The sequence below is a fragment of the Mastigoproctus giganteus genome, chromosome 1 (assembly GCF_048544385.1).
Source record: "Mastigoproctus giganteus isolate SK-2022 chromosome 1, ASM4854438v1, whole genome shotgun sequence".
Taxonomy (NCBI): Eukaryota; Metazoa; Arthropoda; class Arachnida; order Uropygi; family Thelyphonidae; genus Mastigoproctus; species Mastigoproctus giganteus.
Genome location: NC_143575.1, coordinates 67,018,506 through 67,035,041, shown reverse-complemented (window position 1 = coordinate 67,035,041; position 16,536 = coordinate 67,018,506). Strand labels below are relative to the sequence as shown.

Genomic DNA, 16,536 nt, shown 5'->3' with positions numbered 1-16,536 from the left:
GTTTCATCCCTGCTGCAGCCAATAGATCAAGGTGTTATAGAAAAAAATAAAAAAGATGTACAAAACCAAGCCTTGCATCACTTGCTGCTACCAGAGGGAGATGAAGAGAGCATGGTTGAGTTTTCAAAGAAGCTCAACATTGTTGCTACATGTTAGCAAATGCCTGGAACATGTTGTCGGCATAAACCTTGGGGTGCTGCCAAAGAGACGGTCACATATGTGCAAGATTTGAATGAAGACATAGATGAGATTTCAAGAGATTCCCGAGTGTGGGCAAGATGATGATGCAGAGGCACGGTTATACAACGATGCTGATGATCCTGGTTATCATCTTTTAACTGAAGAAGAAATTGTTGCATTAGTCCAGGATGAAGAACTTGCTGACTTTAACCAAGGTAATTCTGGTGACGAAGAAGAGGAAGCAGGGAGTCGGCCCACTCACACAGAAACCTTCACTGCCCTAGAAACTGCAATGGCATGGTGCGAGCAACAGTCTGAACGCAGTTCTATGGAGATACTGCTATTAAAGAGGATGAGAAACCTCACTGCAAAAAAAAAAGACAATCTTGCATGGTTCAAAGAAAAATTCAAGATTACATATTTTAAAAAATAAACCTTCCCAAAATTGATTATACTCTTATTTGTGTGCACTTACTTGTGTTTGTTTATTTCTGTTTATGTATATCATTGACAAGACCCCATGACCTACTCTGGCAGCCTGTCTGCACTGCTCAGAAAACTACATATCTGACTGCACAATTACCCCCAGCTCTCTTTCATTCTCTGCTACCCTGAGTGTAACACCACCCAGTTGGTACATTTCTCTGGAGTTACTGCTACCCATATGCAGTACTTTGCATTTATCAATGTGAAACTTCAGTTGCCACTTCTCAGCACATCTGCCCAATTTCCAGGTCCTGTTGCAGCAGCATACTGTCATTACTGTTATTAACAACCTGCCAACCTTTATATCATCTGCAAACTTTGACATTAAGCTTGATATACCTTCATCGATATCATTGATAAATATACAAGACAACAGTGGGCCCAACACCGAACCCTGGGGGGCACCACTTATAACATTACTCCACAAAGAGCAGTGTTTATTGATTACCACACTCTGTCTTCTCCCACTCAACCATCCTTTTATCCATTGTAGCAACTTGCCCTTAATGCCATACTGCTCCAATTTGTACAGTAGTCTTCCATGTGCAACGGTATCAAAGGCTTTCCTGAAATCCAAATATATGATATCAGAATTATTTTTTGCATCCAGTTCCTTTGTGACCATGTCATAGTATCCAATCAAATTGGTCAGACAAAACTTCCCCTTAACAAACCCATGCTGTGTCTAAATTATTACCGCAGTCTTGTCTAGATGATCCTGCAATGCTTTTTTAACCAGTAACTCCATTATTTTCCCTGGAACAGAAGTCTAACTAACAGGTCTGTAATTACTTGTGTTACCCTTTGATCTCCCTTTGTGAATTGGAGATACATTTACACATCACTAGTCTGTGGGGACTTCCCCTGAGTCCAAGGATGCTCTCAAAATTATGGCTAAGGGTTTTTTTAGTTGAAACCATGTAAAACAATTTGGTAAGTTCAAAATGAATATAATATACATTGTTTCTTCAAAACATTTTAGCTATTATTTGCAAACTATTTCCTAAATCAATTATATTTTTATAATACTTCATATTTCAAAATACACTAATAACCTTGCATACAATAATATAATTGTAAGCCTAATTACAATTTGTTTCATATAAACTGGGTATTCTCATGTATATTTGATTACAAACTATTTGATTAACCGAACTAATCTTGGTCCTAATTAGTTCGGATAATCAACGTTCTACTGTATTATTAAATTTTTTCAAATGTAGCAAAATAGGTGGATCAGAAAACTGATAGCTTAGGGAGGGAGGCTATACATAAACAGATTAAACAGAGCCACAGATAGATGTGAAAGTAAATTTTGCACTGCTTCTACTGGAATGTGCAGCAACCTGGAAAGCAAGGTGTCAGACATTTCAAACCATGCTGTGGATCATTATGGAACAAGTAAATATATGGGCTGTGTTAGGACAACTAAGAGTAAGAACATTATGCTGGGAACATAGTAAATAAATTTGATGAACTTGAAGTGCTGGTTAGGTTGTCCGATGCAGACATTGTGGAGATATGGTGTCTCTGGTATCTCTACATCTTTGAATTCTACTAGGTCACTCAGACATAAGGGGGAGACAATGTGTACAAACAGGACAGGAGAGAAGAGAAGTTATCCTCTTCGTTAGGAAACATATTAAATCTAAAGCAGTGCATCCATTCATATGGGTGGCCAGTGCAATATTGAGTCTGTTTGGTGACATAAGTTTTTTTTTTTTTTTTCTGTTAATTGTTGCCGCATCGGCTTCTGTGGCCATAATGCACCTCCCAAGGTTTTTTCAGTACTTTGATCCAAGCCTGAGGCGGAATTCGAACCCGCAACCTTTGTTGCCTGGCAGGCACTTTACCCACCTGGCTAGCCCAGTCGGCGACATAAGTATTGGGAAAGCAAAAATGAGAGTAGGAATGTATTATGGAGCTAAATACTGTGATGAATATAACAAACAGCTATAAAGAGAAATAGAGTGGGCCAGTAAATCAAAATGTCTTATGGTTGGATATTGACTGAATTTTCCAGATATTGATTGAAACTTGTCTGAAACATTGAAACACTGGCTCATGCGTGACTTCATCTGCGAGTAAGGGCAGAAACACAATATTATCACTTCATGAGACTTCACTCGTATACATATCTAACGTCAAATGTGGGGAGCTATATTTACCGATTAGTTTATTGCTCGGAGACACAGTGTTGTGATTGGCTGTATTCACACGATAACATGTCAGTCTTCAAGGCCGAATGACATTGTCAGGAGTTCAGATTTTTCTGTTCGAAAGGAATTTCGTTAGACGTGACAAGAGGAAAATGGAGGAAATGCTAATATAAAATTAAATTTGAAGTAAATAATCTGTTTTGAGCGCACAAGTAAGAATATCCGAAAACAAATAACAACAACATCAAGGACATTGCTCCTGTGCCTATTCCGAAGCATCCTCCACTTAGGCACCTCCGTAGCCAGGTGGGAAGGAGCAGCAGTGCGTAGCACACGTTTCTTGATTAGACCAGGGTTCAAGCCCGTCACCACCAAATACGGAGGATGCAGAAAGGTCAGAGAATGACCGCCGCATATCCCGGAGCAATATGGCCTTAGTTGCTAATGCTCCAAATAACAAATAAACAAACCTTGAAACAAACACCCTCCACTTCGACCAGCTACTCAGCATACTCACCGCAAATGTTCAGTCACAGGGATGCTCAAAAATGGCTAAAGGAGGAAAATAGACCAACAGAATTACAAATTGAGAGGACAAACAAGTCGATCATTTCAATTTGCACAACTCATAACATTTTCTTACAAATTCAATTTTTAGGGTTGAGAAGTGGTTCCTTGTTCTTTATTAAATTTCATTAAAAATTTTTATTTCATATTTTGACAGAATAAGTCCTTATTCAAAATTAAACTTGCAGTATTTTAACTTTCCTTAAACATACAACTAATTTTTCCTTAGCACCGATTGAATTTCAAAATTGCATATTTTGCCCTTGAATGTCATCCTTAATTGGATTATATAGGAAATTAAATTCTTCTCTATTCAGGCGTAAGTACATCCTAAAACGATTTTCATCTTCTTCAAGTAAATGATGGAATTCGCCCTTTTCTGTTCTCTTCCAATTGATGTCGTGTATCTATTGCGTACTCTCTTTTGTTTTCTCGGCTATAAGGGAAGCGCATGCATTTTCTAAATCTTCTTCAAAATCTGAAGAGGAGGATGAACTGTGACAATTCATTTTGCTTCAGCTTTCCTCGAAGAGAATGACACATATACAATGTTACAGGTTGCCAGACATACTCCTTTTGGAAGTATAATAAAATTTCCAAGATACCCCTTTTTTAACATTTAAAAAAGCAGAAATCATAAAACACCCTGTTGAGATGATTATTTAGGGAGCAAGAATTAACTTACAAAGTTGTTGCTGAAATGCACCCTTAAAGACTCAAAAAACAATTCTATCGTATTTACAAAGGGGATTACAGAATATTTATATTATGCTTACTTTGTAACCTTTTACATTCTACTTGATTTCTTTTTTATTTCGTTGTAATGGTTTAAGGCTCAGGCAACAAACTTTTTTTATTTAAAATTCTCAATATCGATTTGCTGTATGAAGAATATGTTCTGTTGAAATCATTCCATAGAAATATTGAGACAAAAGACCTCAAAAATACCACAGATGTTTGGATAAAAATTTTAAATGCGTACGAAGTATGTAATACAGAAAAAAAAATTAATTTTGTTTTTGCTTTGCCTCAGTCAAATGCAATGAGTGAGGGAGTATTTAGCTCAATGTTTAATGCATGGAAAAAGGATATAAATAAAAATGTTGAAGGAGAACTGTTGCAGAAATCCAATCACAATATGTTATACAAAGAATTTTATGCATATGCACTAAAAAATGAACTGTTAAAGAAAATTCGCTCAAATGAAAAGTATTGCTAGGTAAATATTTTCTTTTTGATAAAATAAATCAGGTTTATTGAATATGTATTATAAACAATTATGTAAAACATTTGATGTTAATATTTATAAAAAGTTTCCTTTAGTGTTTATAACTATTACAATAAAATTTTCCGAATTAAACGAATTAAAGCACGGGCTACAATTCGGTTAATTTTTATTAAATTTGACTAATTTTGCATTCCATGAACTTTAAATCAACAAAATATAGAAATAAAATTGTTGTTATTAAAATTGTTCGGTTTTCTTTTAAGATATAATGCAAGTACCCCTAAACGAGGAATGAATACCCCAAACATAAGAATGAGTACCTCGAGATCAAATTTTTAATCTGGCCACCCTACGTTACTTCTCCGACCGACTTCGCAGTTTACATTAAACAGGGACCACAGAGTACTCTGTGACAGGGACATGACGAGATTCACGTGACGTGATAATAGGGTGTTTCTGCCTTAACACTAGATGAATGCAGAACCTGGCACCAAGCTGAATGTAGTGACCTTCGCAGCAATAGATACAAGTTTACAAAGCTTAAAAATTGTGAATCAAATGTGTGAGAACTATGTTTCCCATTTATTGTAGTTGTATTGGTCAGAGACACACTGTTAACATTCTGTGTATTTACAAGATAACAGGTGATGTTGTAGGCCAACTACACGTTTCAAGAGCTCACATTTTTCTGTTCGAACAGAAATCTTGTGAAGTAGAATAGCATGAGCAGAGGAGCACATTTCTTTGAGTCACTACCATAAAACAATTTGCAATTCCTGGTTTATTGGGATTTTCAGTTAGTGCAATCTAATTATAAATGGGTAGTAAACTCGATCTTATTGCGTTTGCGATAATACCGATAGCTGTAATTCTGTGGGTTTTTATGTTATGATGGTGAAATGTGTTTCCCCTTCCATGAAATCTTCAATCATATAAAAAACATAAATAAATTTTCAGAACCTTCTCTTCATTCCTATTTTTTAAGCTTTAAGCTTGTCTCAATTATGCAATTTGTGCATCCCATGGTTGTCGTTATTCATTGCTTATCTTTTTTACTGTTTTAAATTTTACAATTCGATTTTAAATTTTACAAATATCAATCAAACAAACTTCATATCTTGTCAAGGTAAAGTGTTATATTTACTGTAATATTTATTTATTTATTAGAAATTTAAGATGTTTAAACCTGTGTTAGCAATTTTATTGGGTTTCTAACTTTTTTTTTAGTATTTTACTTACCAGACTGAATTTTTTTTGAGTGCTCTGCCCTTATCCCTATTTTTCCATAAGCCATGTTGTTTTTAATGCACGAAATACCATAATGCGGAGATTTTTAGGAACACATGTAATGCTTTATAGCAGAAATGACTGTAGTTACAAAAATGGCATCACTTAAGCGTATCTCATATTGTGAATACCTTCACAATGAGTTACCATGATATTGCACTACCTCGAATAAGTAACACTTCACCAATGGAGAAGGTTACTGTGTCCACTTGTGGGGGGGGGGGTATCCACCGAGAATAAGTAACAGTGGTCTTCTCCATTGGTGAAGCGTTACTTATTCAAGGTAGTGCAATATTATGGTAACTCGTGAAGGTATTCACAATATGAGATAAACTTAAATGATGCCATTTTTGTAACTACTTAGTAATATTTGTAACATTGGCTACGCATAAACATGATGCTATAGCACAAACTTATACATTAGTTAACTTCTTTGTATCCTGAGGCTATTGCCCTAAACAACCTCGAATAAGGTATTATTTAATGTTCACATATTGCTGGAGTGTGTAGCAGTATATCATATTTATGCTACTTTGGCTTACATTAAAAACAAAAATTATTGTACAGTTAATGAATATGCAGTATTTTACTTTATAATGCATTGCAAGTATTAAAAGGATTATCTTACAAGATTGAAAAGGCACTTTTTTCCCCCAAGCCTTATGGAGATTGCAGGTAAATTTACCTGTAATACTGCAAGACACTAAGGTATCTCGTGGGCAGTGTACTGCTTGTGGTCTGTGGATTAGTTGGGCCTGTTGGTAAAAAGTAATATTTGATTAATATGCATGATTTTTCATTGCAGTAAATTGTGCATTTCTTCTGTAATTTGCCTGATGTTCTTTATTATTTTATAGGCAACGTGGCTGCTTAAGAATGTATGACTTTTCTGCAAGTCAGGACACAAAAGGAATTCCTTCGATTTGTTTATCATCCTATGATGAACCAGAGGGTTATAATTATAATATTCGGCTTGCTGTACCATATGATAATATTGAAAGAGAAGAATTCATGTAAAAGCAGAGCTAGCTACCTTTTAAAAGTTACATTTTACTTGACTAATGTTTTTTTGTTAAATGTAATATACATGTTTATAAAATAGAAATGCATATCCAACTACAAGGATGATGGGTCACTCTTAATAACAGCGATTGATGCTATGCTAGCATTATCTATTATTCCTATAAAATTATTTTCTCATGGAAAATTAGTTCCAGAAAAAGTCTCTTCCATGAGTCTGCAGGATATTAGTACTAGTAGTGGCAAATGATGCAAAAAAGCAAGCTTACACACCAGTAGCAAAAAAAAAAAAAAAAAAACGCCCATCATCTGTTCATCTCTACTCCAATAATTTGTCTAGTTCTTCCTTGATATTCACACTAGCCACTTCCACAACAATATGGAAGTATGGTTGCAGAATAGTTATCTTTCCCAATTTTAGTAAAATTAAATGTCATTCACTGCAGTGGGAAAAAAATTGCTCAGGCATATTACTAGATCTCAAAAATATAGTAGGTTTTTTTGTTGATTTACTATATATTATTCCACAAGTTTTAAACATTTTATATTATTTAAAAATAAGCACATTTTTTTTAAACCTCCGTAATCGTGTATCGTCAGAAGAATTTATAATGTCATTAAAATTATAAGTTTAGTATCTTGCACACTGGAAAATTTGAGAACAAAGTATAAATGAGACTTGGACCAGTGGTGTAGTCAAGAGAAGGGAGCTAAAAGCTTCTTGTAGATTTACAGTAAAAATGAAGAAAGCAAAGAGAGAACATATTAGCCATACAAATACAGATGTAGCAGCATTATATTCAAGGAATTCTGCTCTGAAGGACTGTTTTTTCTATAATGCTTTTCTTTTATTATTAATAGTAGCAAAATCTTGAAGGAAGCAAGCTTAAATAGTTTGCTCATCCTAATAATCCAGTTATATGAAAGGAGCAACAAAATAAGTAAGCAAACCCTTAGCCATAATTATGAGAGCATTCTTGGATTCAGGAGAGGTACCCACAGACTGGAGATGTGCAAATGTATCCCCTATTCACAAAGGGTAACATGAATAATTACAGACCTGTTTGTTTAACTTCTGTTCCAGGGAAAATTATGGAGTCACTGGTTAAAGAAGCATTGCAGGATCATCCTGACCAGACTGCAGTTATAGTTCAAACATAGTATGGGTTTGTTAAAGGGAAGTCCTGTCCGACCAATTTGGTTGGGTACTACAATGAGATCACAAAGGAACTGGATGTAAAAAATAATTTTGATACTGTTACACATGGAAGACTGCTATACAAATTGGAGCAGTATGGCATTATAGGCAATCCTATTAGCATTAGCAGAGGCATATGATGCAAGAAAGCAAGCTTATGCAGCATTAGCCAAAAAAAAAACAAAAAAAAAACACCTCCCATTTCACCCCTCCATTCGTTCCAAATGCCTGTGCAGCTCAGCCTTAAATTTATTTAGGCTATCAACTTCCACAACAAAAGATGGAAGTCTGTTCCACCAATCAACTACTCGCTGGCTAAAGGCAAGTTGCTGCTATGGATAAAGGAATGGTTGATTGACAGAAGACTGAGTGATAATCAATGGTCTACTGCTCTTCGTGGACAAATGTTAAAATTGAAGGCCCCCATGATTCTGTGTGGGGCCCATTGTTGTTTTTTATATTTATCACTGATATTCATGATATACCAAGTTTGTTGTTGTTATTTGGTTTTTAGGAGCATTAGCAACTAAGGCCATATTGCTCCTGGGATATGCGATGGTCATTCCCTGACCTTTCTGCATCCTCCGTATTTGGTGGTCACGGGCTCAAACCCCGGTCTAATCAAGAAGCGTGTGCTACACACTGCTGCTCCTGGCTATGGAGGTGCCTGTCCAAGTTTGAAGATGACACAAAGTTGGCACGGTTGTTAATGACAGTAATCACAGCATGCTATTGCAACAGAATCTAGAAAATTTGGACAGATGTGCTGAGAGGTGGCAACTGAAGTTTAACATTGACAAATGCAAAGTATTGCATAGGGAAAGCAGTAACCCCAGAGTAAAGTAAACTACCAACTGTGTAGCTGGTAGGTTAGTGGAAAATGAAAAGGCCCTGGGGGTAATTGTCAGTCAGATATGAAGTTTTCTGAGCAGTGCACACAAGCTGCCAGAGCAGCTCATGGAGTCCTGTCAATGATATACAGGAATTTTGCTAGCAGGGATAAGGGGATGATTATCCCCTTGTATAAGGCAATGGTTAGGCCACACTTTAAGTAATGCTTACAGGTCTGAAGGCCTCATTATAGGGAGGATGTAGAGCTACTGGAACGCGTACAGAGAAGGGCAACAAGATTGGTGAGCGGAAAAAAAGGGTTGCTCTTACCAAGAAAGGCTTAAGTTCTGCAAATTGTAACATCCGGAGAGCTGGCACCTGTGAAGTGATCTGATTGAGGTATATAAGGCTTTGAATGGTTTGAGCAAGCCCAATGCTAATAGGATTCTTCCTCTTGCTTAGAATTGCACACTTGAGAGGACAAAATTCAAGTTGAGAAAAGACAGTTGTGAAATAGATGTGCGAATTTTGCCTGTAGCCAGTGGTTGGTTATACCGATTAAGAAATATCGTTCAAGGTTTAGGCCTAAATGGTTATCAAATGAACTAATGAGACTCGTGACAGAGAAGAAAAATGCATGGGATGCATATAAATTATCAGGTGACGCAGAAGCCTGTGGCAGATATAAGCTAGTCTGTAATCAGGTCACAAAGGAGGTTCGGCAGGCGAAGGCGGATTACGAGAAATCTTTGGCAAAAGATGCTAAGAAAAACAGCAAGGATTTCTTTACTTATATAAACTCTAAAAGGAAGGGGATGAATCTGATTGGACCACTTGACATCGATGGTTCAACTGTTGATGATCCTGCTCAGATAGCAAACAAACTGAATGAGTATTTTGCATCTACATTCACACGTGAGGAATTATTACAATTTGAAAATGGAAGAAGGTTATCAAATTGTAGCAGTGTGCTTAATGATTTTGTAATAACTGAGAGCAAAGTGGAGGAGAAATTGTTGAAGTTAAACATAAGAAAGGCACCTGGGGTGGATGGGATCTATCCAGTTATTTTAAAGGAGGCGGCAAAGCAACTAAGCAAACCCTTAGCCATAATTATGAGAGCATCCTTGGACTCAGGGGAGGTTCCCACGGACTGGAGATGTGCAAATGTGTCCCCAATTCACAAAGGTGGATCGAAGGGTGACACGAGTAATTACAGACCAGTTAGTTTAACTTCTGTTCCAGGTAAAATAATGGAGTCACTGGTTAAAGATGCATTGCAGGATCATCTAGACAAGACTGCAGCAATAATTCAGACACAGCATGGGTTTGTTAAGGGAAAGTCTTGTCTGACAAATTTGATTGGTTATTATGATGTGGTCACAAAGGAACTGGATGCAAAAAATAATTTTGATATCATATACTTGGATTTCAGGAAACCTTTTGACACTGTTGCGCATGGAAGACTATTGTACAAATTTGGAGCAGAATGGTATTAAGGGTAATTTGCTACAATGGATAAAAGGATGGTTAAGTGGGAGAAGACAGAGGGTGGTAATCAATGGGTGCTGCTCTTCGTGGACTAATGTTATTAGTGGAGTCCCACAGGGTTCGGTGTTGGGTCCACTGTTGTTTCGTGTATTTATCAATGATATTGATGAAGGTATATCAGGCTTAATGTCGAAGTTTGCAGATGACACAAAGGTTGGCAGGGTTGTTAATGACAGTAATGGCAGTGTGCTACTGCAACAGGATCTAGATAATTTGGGCAGATGGGCTAAGAAGTGGCAACTGAAGTTCAACCCTGACAAATGCAAAGTACTGCATATGGGTAGAAGTAACCCCAGAGAAACGTACCAACTGTGTGGTACTACACTTAAGGTGGTAGAAAATGAAAAAGACCTGGGAGTAATTGTGCAGTCAGATATGAAGTTTTCTGAGCAGTGCAGACAGGCTGCTAGGGCGGGTCATGGGGTTTTGTCAATGATATATAGGAATTTTGCTAGCAGGGAAAAGGAGGTGATTGTCCCTCTGTATAAGGCAATGGTCAGGCCACGCCTTGAGTACTGCGTACAGGTCTGGAGGCCTCATTTTAGGAAGGATGTAGATTTGCTTGAGCGTGTACAGAGAAGAGCAACACGATTGGTGAGGGGAATGAAGGGATTCTCTTACCAAGAGAGGCTTAAGTTCTGCAAATTGCAGTGGCTGGAGACTAGGCACCTGCGCGGTGATCTGATTGAGGTCTATAAGGCCTTGAATGGGTTGAGCACGCTGAATTCTGATGGGATCCTTCCACTTGTTCAGATTACCAACCTACGGGGACATAAGTTCAAATTAAGAAAGGACAGATGTAGAATAGATGTGCGGAAATTTGCCTTTAGCCAGCGGGTGGTTAATTGCTGGAACAAACTTCCATCTGTCGTTGTGTAAGTTGATAGGTTGAATAAATTTAAGGAGGAACTGGACAGGCATTTGGAGGGAATGGTGTGATTTTTTTTTTTTTTTTGGCTGATGCTGCATAAGCTCCTACACTTGCTTTCTTGCATCATGTGCCACTACTACTACTACTATTGTTGGAGCAAACTTCCATCGGTGGAAGTTGATAGCTTAAATAAATTCAAGGGAAAACTGGACAAACTTTTGGAGCAAATGGATGGGTGAAATGGGAAGGTTGTTTTTTTTTTTTTTTTTTTTGGCTGATATTGTATAAGCTTGCTTTCTTGCATAATAGGCCTCTACTAATACTAATGTAGGAATCATTATACACTATTGTTAATATAGTTCCACTTTCAATTTTCTTTTCCCAATGGTTATGTCACACCAAAGGTAACTTAAAAACTTTCCATGAACTAACAAAACATTCTGAAAATGTGATATCAATTGAATTTTTTCTTAAGTAATGTCTAAACATCAAAGAATATACTTCCATTACAAGTTAGGTAATGTAATCAGTGCATTTTATTTTTTTTGAAATTGAATTTTTTTTTTCTTTTTCTGTTAACTGAAGTGAAAGGTAAATATAGTTAACTTGTTATCAATTAATTACTAATATTATAACTTTATATAACACTTAATATCACTCTATAGTTTTACATTCTCTGAATTTAGCCATTCAGTTTAATTACAACTAGATAATATTTATTATTCTCCTCCCATATACTTTTTTTTTTTTTTCTCTAAGTCTCTTTTCTCTCCTTGATGGTCTTTCAGGCTGTTGCAAACATTCTCTCAGATAAGTTATGCTGTGCTTGCTATGTGGGAGTCTAAAAGGCTGATGAAACTGATATTCGGGTGATATTCAAGTTAAGCAGACCTAATTTCAGCAAAGTCTAGTCGGTCTGTGACAGCCAAATCCTCTGCTTGCACCTTCACGATGGTAGAACTGTTAGTAACTCTGGGTTTAACTGCCATATGCAAATCTGAAATAATGATACCTAGTATGCTGGAGGTGACCACCCATGTGCAAACTAATGTAAGCAGGGGTCCAGGTGTTGCACTTACACCACACAGAGGAATGCTGCCCCTCTGTGTTAGGAGGCAATGCAAGAGGGTAGATAACTCTTGTCAACCAGCGTAATGCCACCACTGCTTATTGGAGGCTTTGAGTGGTGGAACCCATGTTAAGTGTCCAGAGCAAATCTCCGGCAACCCCCCCATCCCTTCCATCATGCAGTATGATTGATGTTTTTTGATGTTATCATAGCAAGAGCCAACCTTTGGCTCTTGTTATGATAACATCAAAAAATGTATTACGCAAGAGCCAAGAACACCGGACCAAATCTATAGGCAACTCTCTATGAGACTTCCGAATTAGCTAGTGTATAATCTTGCTGTCTCTACTCTTCCAGATAGTGACTGGATGGATATAGATTGGTGCATATGCACCGGGAATTGTCAAGGACACATTATGTCAAGGAGCTAGGTATAGTCTTACCATGATTATGCCATATACAAAAATTTCATTACTTCATACAGCATGTCCTCACCAAGTTTTCTTACCAATGTATGCACCATGAATTGTCAAACTAATAGAACAAACCTATCTGCAAAAAAGAACTAAACCTCCCAAACACTTTCTTGTTCATTTCACAAACATACGTGGTCTCGGTTCTAATATTCTAAGTTTCACATGATAGTATAGAATATGTAATGTGTGAGATAGTTGGAAGCAAAGGGGACAAGGATAACATAGATAGGCATAAGAGTTCTTGTTTGTTACTGCAACAGAACATATTAACAGAAGTGTTTCAAAGGAGCAGGGAAGCAAGCTTCAATAACTTTAAGGGGGTTTGTCAGGGTAGTTAACTAAGTCTTAGTTGTTTATACAGTAATGTCAGAAGTTTCGTCAATAAAATGAGTGAATTCGAACTGCTGGTTAGGACAAGTAATGCTGACATAATAGAGCTTACGGAAACGTGATGCCACCCAAAGATAGGGGATGATGAGTTTCAGTACGGTATATATATATATAATGTATTTAAGAAGGATAGGGAAGATAGAAGGGGTGATGGGATCATGCTTCTTATCAAAAGCAGCCTGATCGCAACAAAAGCTTTCCCAGGCTCAGACTTTTCGCATTCTAGTATAGAATCTGTATGATGTGAGATAGTTGCAAGCAAAGGTATAACGAAAGTGGGAGTAATCTACAGGCCAGCTGATTGTGAAGATTATGATGAGAGCCTCTACATGCAAATGGAATGGGCAAGTAAGCATCAGTGTCTTATTATGGGTGATTTTAATTTGCCTCTAATTGATTGGAGATAATAGGAAGCAAACTCCACATGGGGGACAAAATTTTTAAATCAACTAGATGATTGTTATTTGTATTAACATGTCAGGGAAAGCACAAGGGATAACAACACCCTAGCCCTCATCACTCATGACCCAGATGACATAATAGGGCTGAAAGTAGAGGAACCAGTAGCAGGAAGTGATCACGGAGTTCTGCGGTGGACGAAGAGTGAGAGGTAGCAGTAGTTAAAGGCAAAGAAATGGGTTATAATTTCAGAAAGGAAATTCCAATGCCTTAAAGTGCTACATGGCTTTTATTAACTGGGTAGATATCGCGCACAGAGAGAATACTCCATGAGGAAGCTTCCAAGTTGGATGAATAAGTAAGTTGCCAGATTACTTGAGCAGAAAAAGAGGGCATGGAAAAGTTCGAGCAATAAAACGTACTGAAGCTTATAACAGCTACAAATTGATCTGTAATAGTGCCACAGAAAAGGTTAAGCTGGCAAATAGTGGGGATAAGAAATTCTTCACATATATAAATGCAAAGAAGAGAAGGACAAACCAGATCGGACCCTTATGTAATGGGCATGGGATAGTATTAGATACCCCAGCTGAAGTTGCAGATGAACTCAACAGTTATTTAGCAAAAAGTAATTAATGTTGAAATTTCACATTTATTTAATAGTTTGAACCATGCTCAATACGTTCTACATTGATATCAATATTTGTAAAATAATAAGAGAAGAATACCTCAAGATAATACTTAGAACACTTCCGTATGATAGTCTTCAGCAATTCAAACGAAAAAATGGAAAATCTTACATTACAGTAAAAAATAATTAAAAATCAGTTGAACACAATTAAATTAATTAATTAAAAGAAATTCAACAAAAAAAATTGCAAACTGATTTTCCTTCCTGAAGCTGACAATGCTTCTCAACTGTACGTTGTGTTCACAGGAATGAAAATTACTGAATATGGGTGAGCATGAAACTTAAATAGGGATTATTTGTCTTCGCGCATGTGCTTTAAAAGCCCATGAATCAGAGATTAGAAATGGCCGGCAAACATTAACAGAATTCTCATGTAATTTAATTTCAACAGTTTCTGCAATTAATAGTCTGGTATAATTACGTTGAACACTAAGTATTTTGGCCTCGTTAAATAAAAAAGTATGATTTTCGTTAACGGCATGAAAGGCTAATTCGGATGCTGCTGAACAAGAAGCACGAACTGAGGCCGCGTGTTGATTAACACAAAAATTCAAAGAAAAACGCATAGAACTTTGGTAAGACAAGTTGCAATCACTGCAAGAAATGTATACCAGGTCATTTATTTGTGTTGCAAACGAGGAAAGGACTGATTTTTCAGTATGGTGTGTAGTTTCCGTTGGCATGGCCACAATTTTAAATTCGGTATCTTTAAAGAATCTGTTAAGCTGTTTGTGCCACTGTTCAACATATGGGACAGAAATAAAGTATTTTTTAATATTATGATTGTTGGTTGATGTAGTATTTTGTATCCTATCCCTAGCTTATAGCCTAATTCGGTCTATTGTAGCAAGGGGATAACCCCTGTTTAAGAATCTGCTGGTTAATAATTGTATTTCTGAGCCCAAAACAGATTCCATCGTTGAATATTTATAGGCATTTAGAAATTGATTAAAGATAATAGATCTCTTGTAGGAGAACGGATGATAGCTGTTATAATGTAGAAGCATGCCAGTGTTTGTAGGTTTACAATAGATGTTAAATTGGATTTTATTCGAGTCCCGAATAAGCGTGAAATTTAGAAAATTTGACTTTGTATCTGTACCCTCCCTTTCCAATGTAAATTTGAGTCTACAATGAATATTATTAAACAAATGTAAAATGTCCTTAATTGTACTACTATCGGTAATAACTAGAACATCGTCTAAATACCTCCCATAGTATGTGATATGGGGTAGAAAGGACATCAAATGTATATGCTCAATCGTTGAGAGATATACCTCCAATATTAAGCTGCTGAAGGTCAATCCCATCGGCAAACCAAAAATTTATTTGTATACTTTGTCTTGAAAGGTGATATAGTTGGCCTCAACTAAGAGTTTAATTAAGTGAAAATTTTCTTTAATAGGAAGCTTCGTATAATTAATCGGTATAGAATTATTATTTAACATATCCCAAATAATATCTAATGTGTATTCAATGTTTACATTCATATATAACGAAGTAACATCTAGTGAGAGTAAATTATCATTATCACCAAGTCCTTAAGGTTATTAAATAATGTATATCTGGTATATATTTCTTGTGGTTATTGCAACTCGTCGTACCAAGGTTCTACGTGTTTTACTCTGAATTTTAGTGTTAATCAACACATGGCCTCAGTTCGTGCTTCTCGTTCAGCAGCATCCGAATTAGCCTTTCATGCCGTTAACGAAAATCATACATTTTTATTTAACGAGGCCAAAATACTTAGTGTTCAACATAATTATACCAGACTATTAATTGCAGAAACTGTCGAAATTAAATTACATGAGAATTCTGTTAAAGTTTGCCTGCTATTTCTAATCTCCGATTCGTGGGTTTTTACATGCATGCACGAAGACAAATAATCCCTATTTAAGTTTCGTGCTCACCCATATTCGGTAATTTTCATTCCTGTGATCACGACATACAGTTGAAAAGCATTGCCAGCTTCAGGAAGGAAAATCATTTTGCAATTTTTTCATTAAAGTTATTTTAATTAATTTATTTAATTTTTAATTGTGTTCATTTGATGTTCAATTGATTTTTAATTATTTTTTTAATGTAATGTAAGATTTACGATTTTTTCGTTTTAATTGCTGGAGAGTATCATAC

At 36.4% G+C, this 16,536-nt stretch overlaps 2 protein-coding genes across 2 annotated transcripts in view; one reads left to right on the top strand and one right to left on the bottom strand.

Annotated features, from left to right (window-relative positions):
* LOC150090870 (F-box/WD repeat-containing protein 8-like) overlaps positions 1 to 6,924 on the top strand; it is a 313,991-nt gene extending 307,067 nt beyond the window's left edge. Inside the window, exon 11 of the mRNA XM_090380425.1 lies at positions 6,765 to 6,924. Within this exon, the coding sequence (XP_090236551.1) occupies positions 6,765 to 6,924 (160 nt within the window). The remainder of the gene's footprint in view (positions 1 to 6,764) is intronic.
* The window catches only part of mRpL9 (mitochondrial ribosomal protein L9), a 173,216-nt gene that overhangs the window by 6,494 nt on the left and 150,186 nt on the right, over positions 1 to 16,536 (bottom strand). The gene's annotated exons all lie outside the window — the stretch shown is intronic.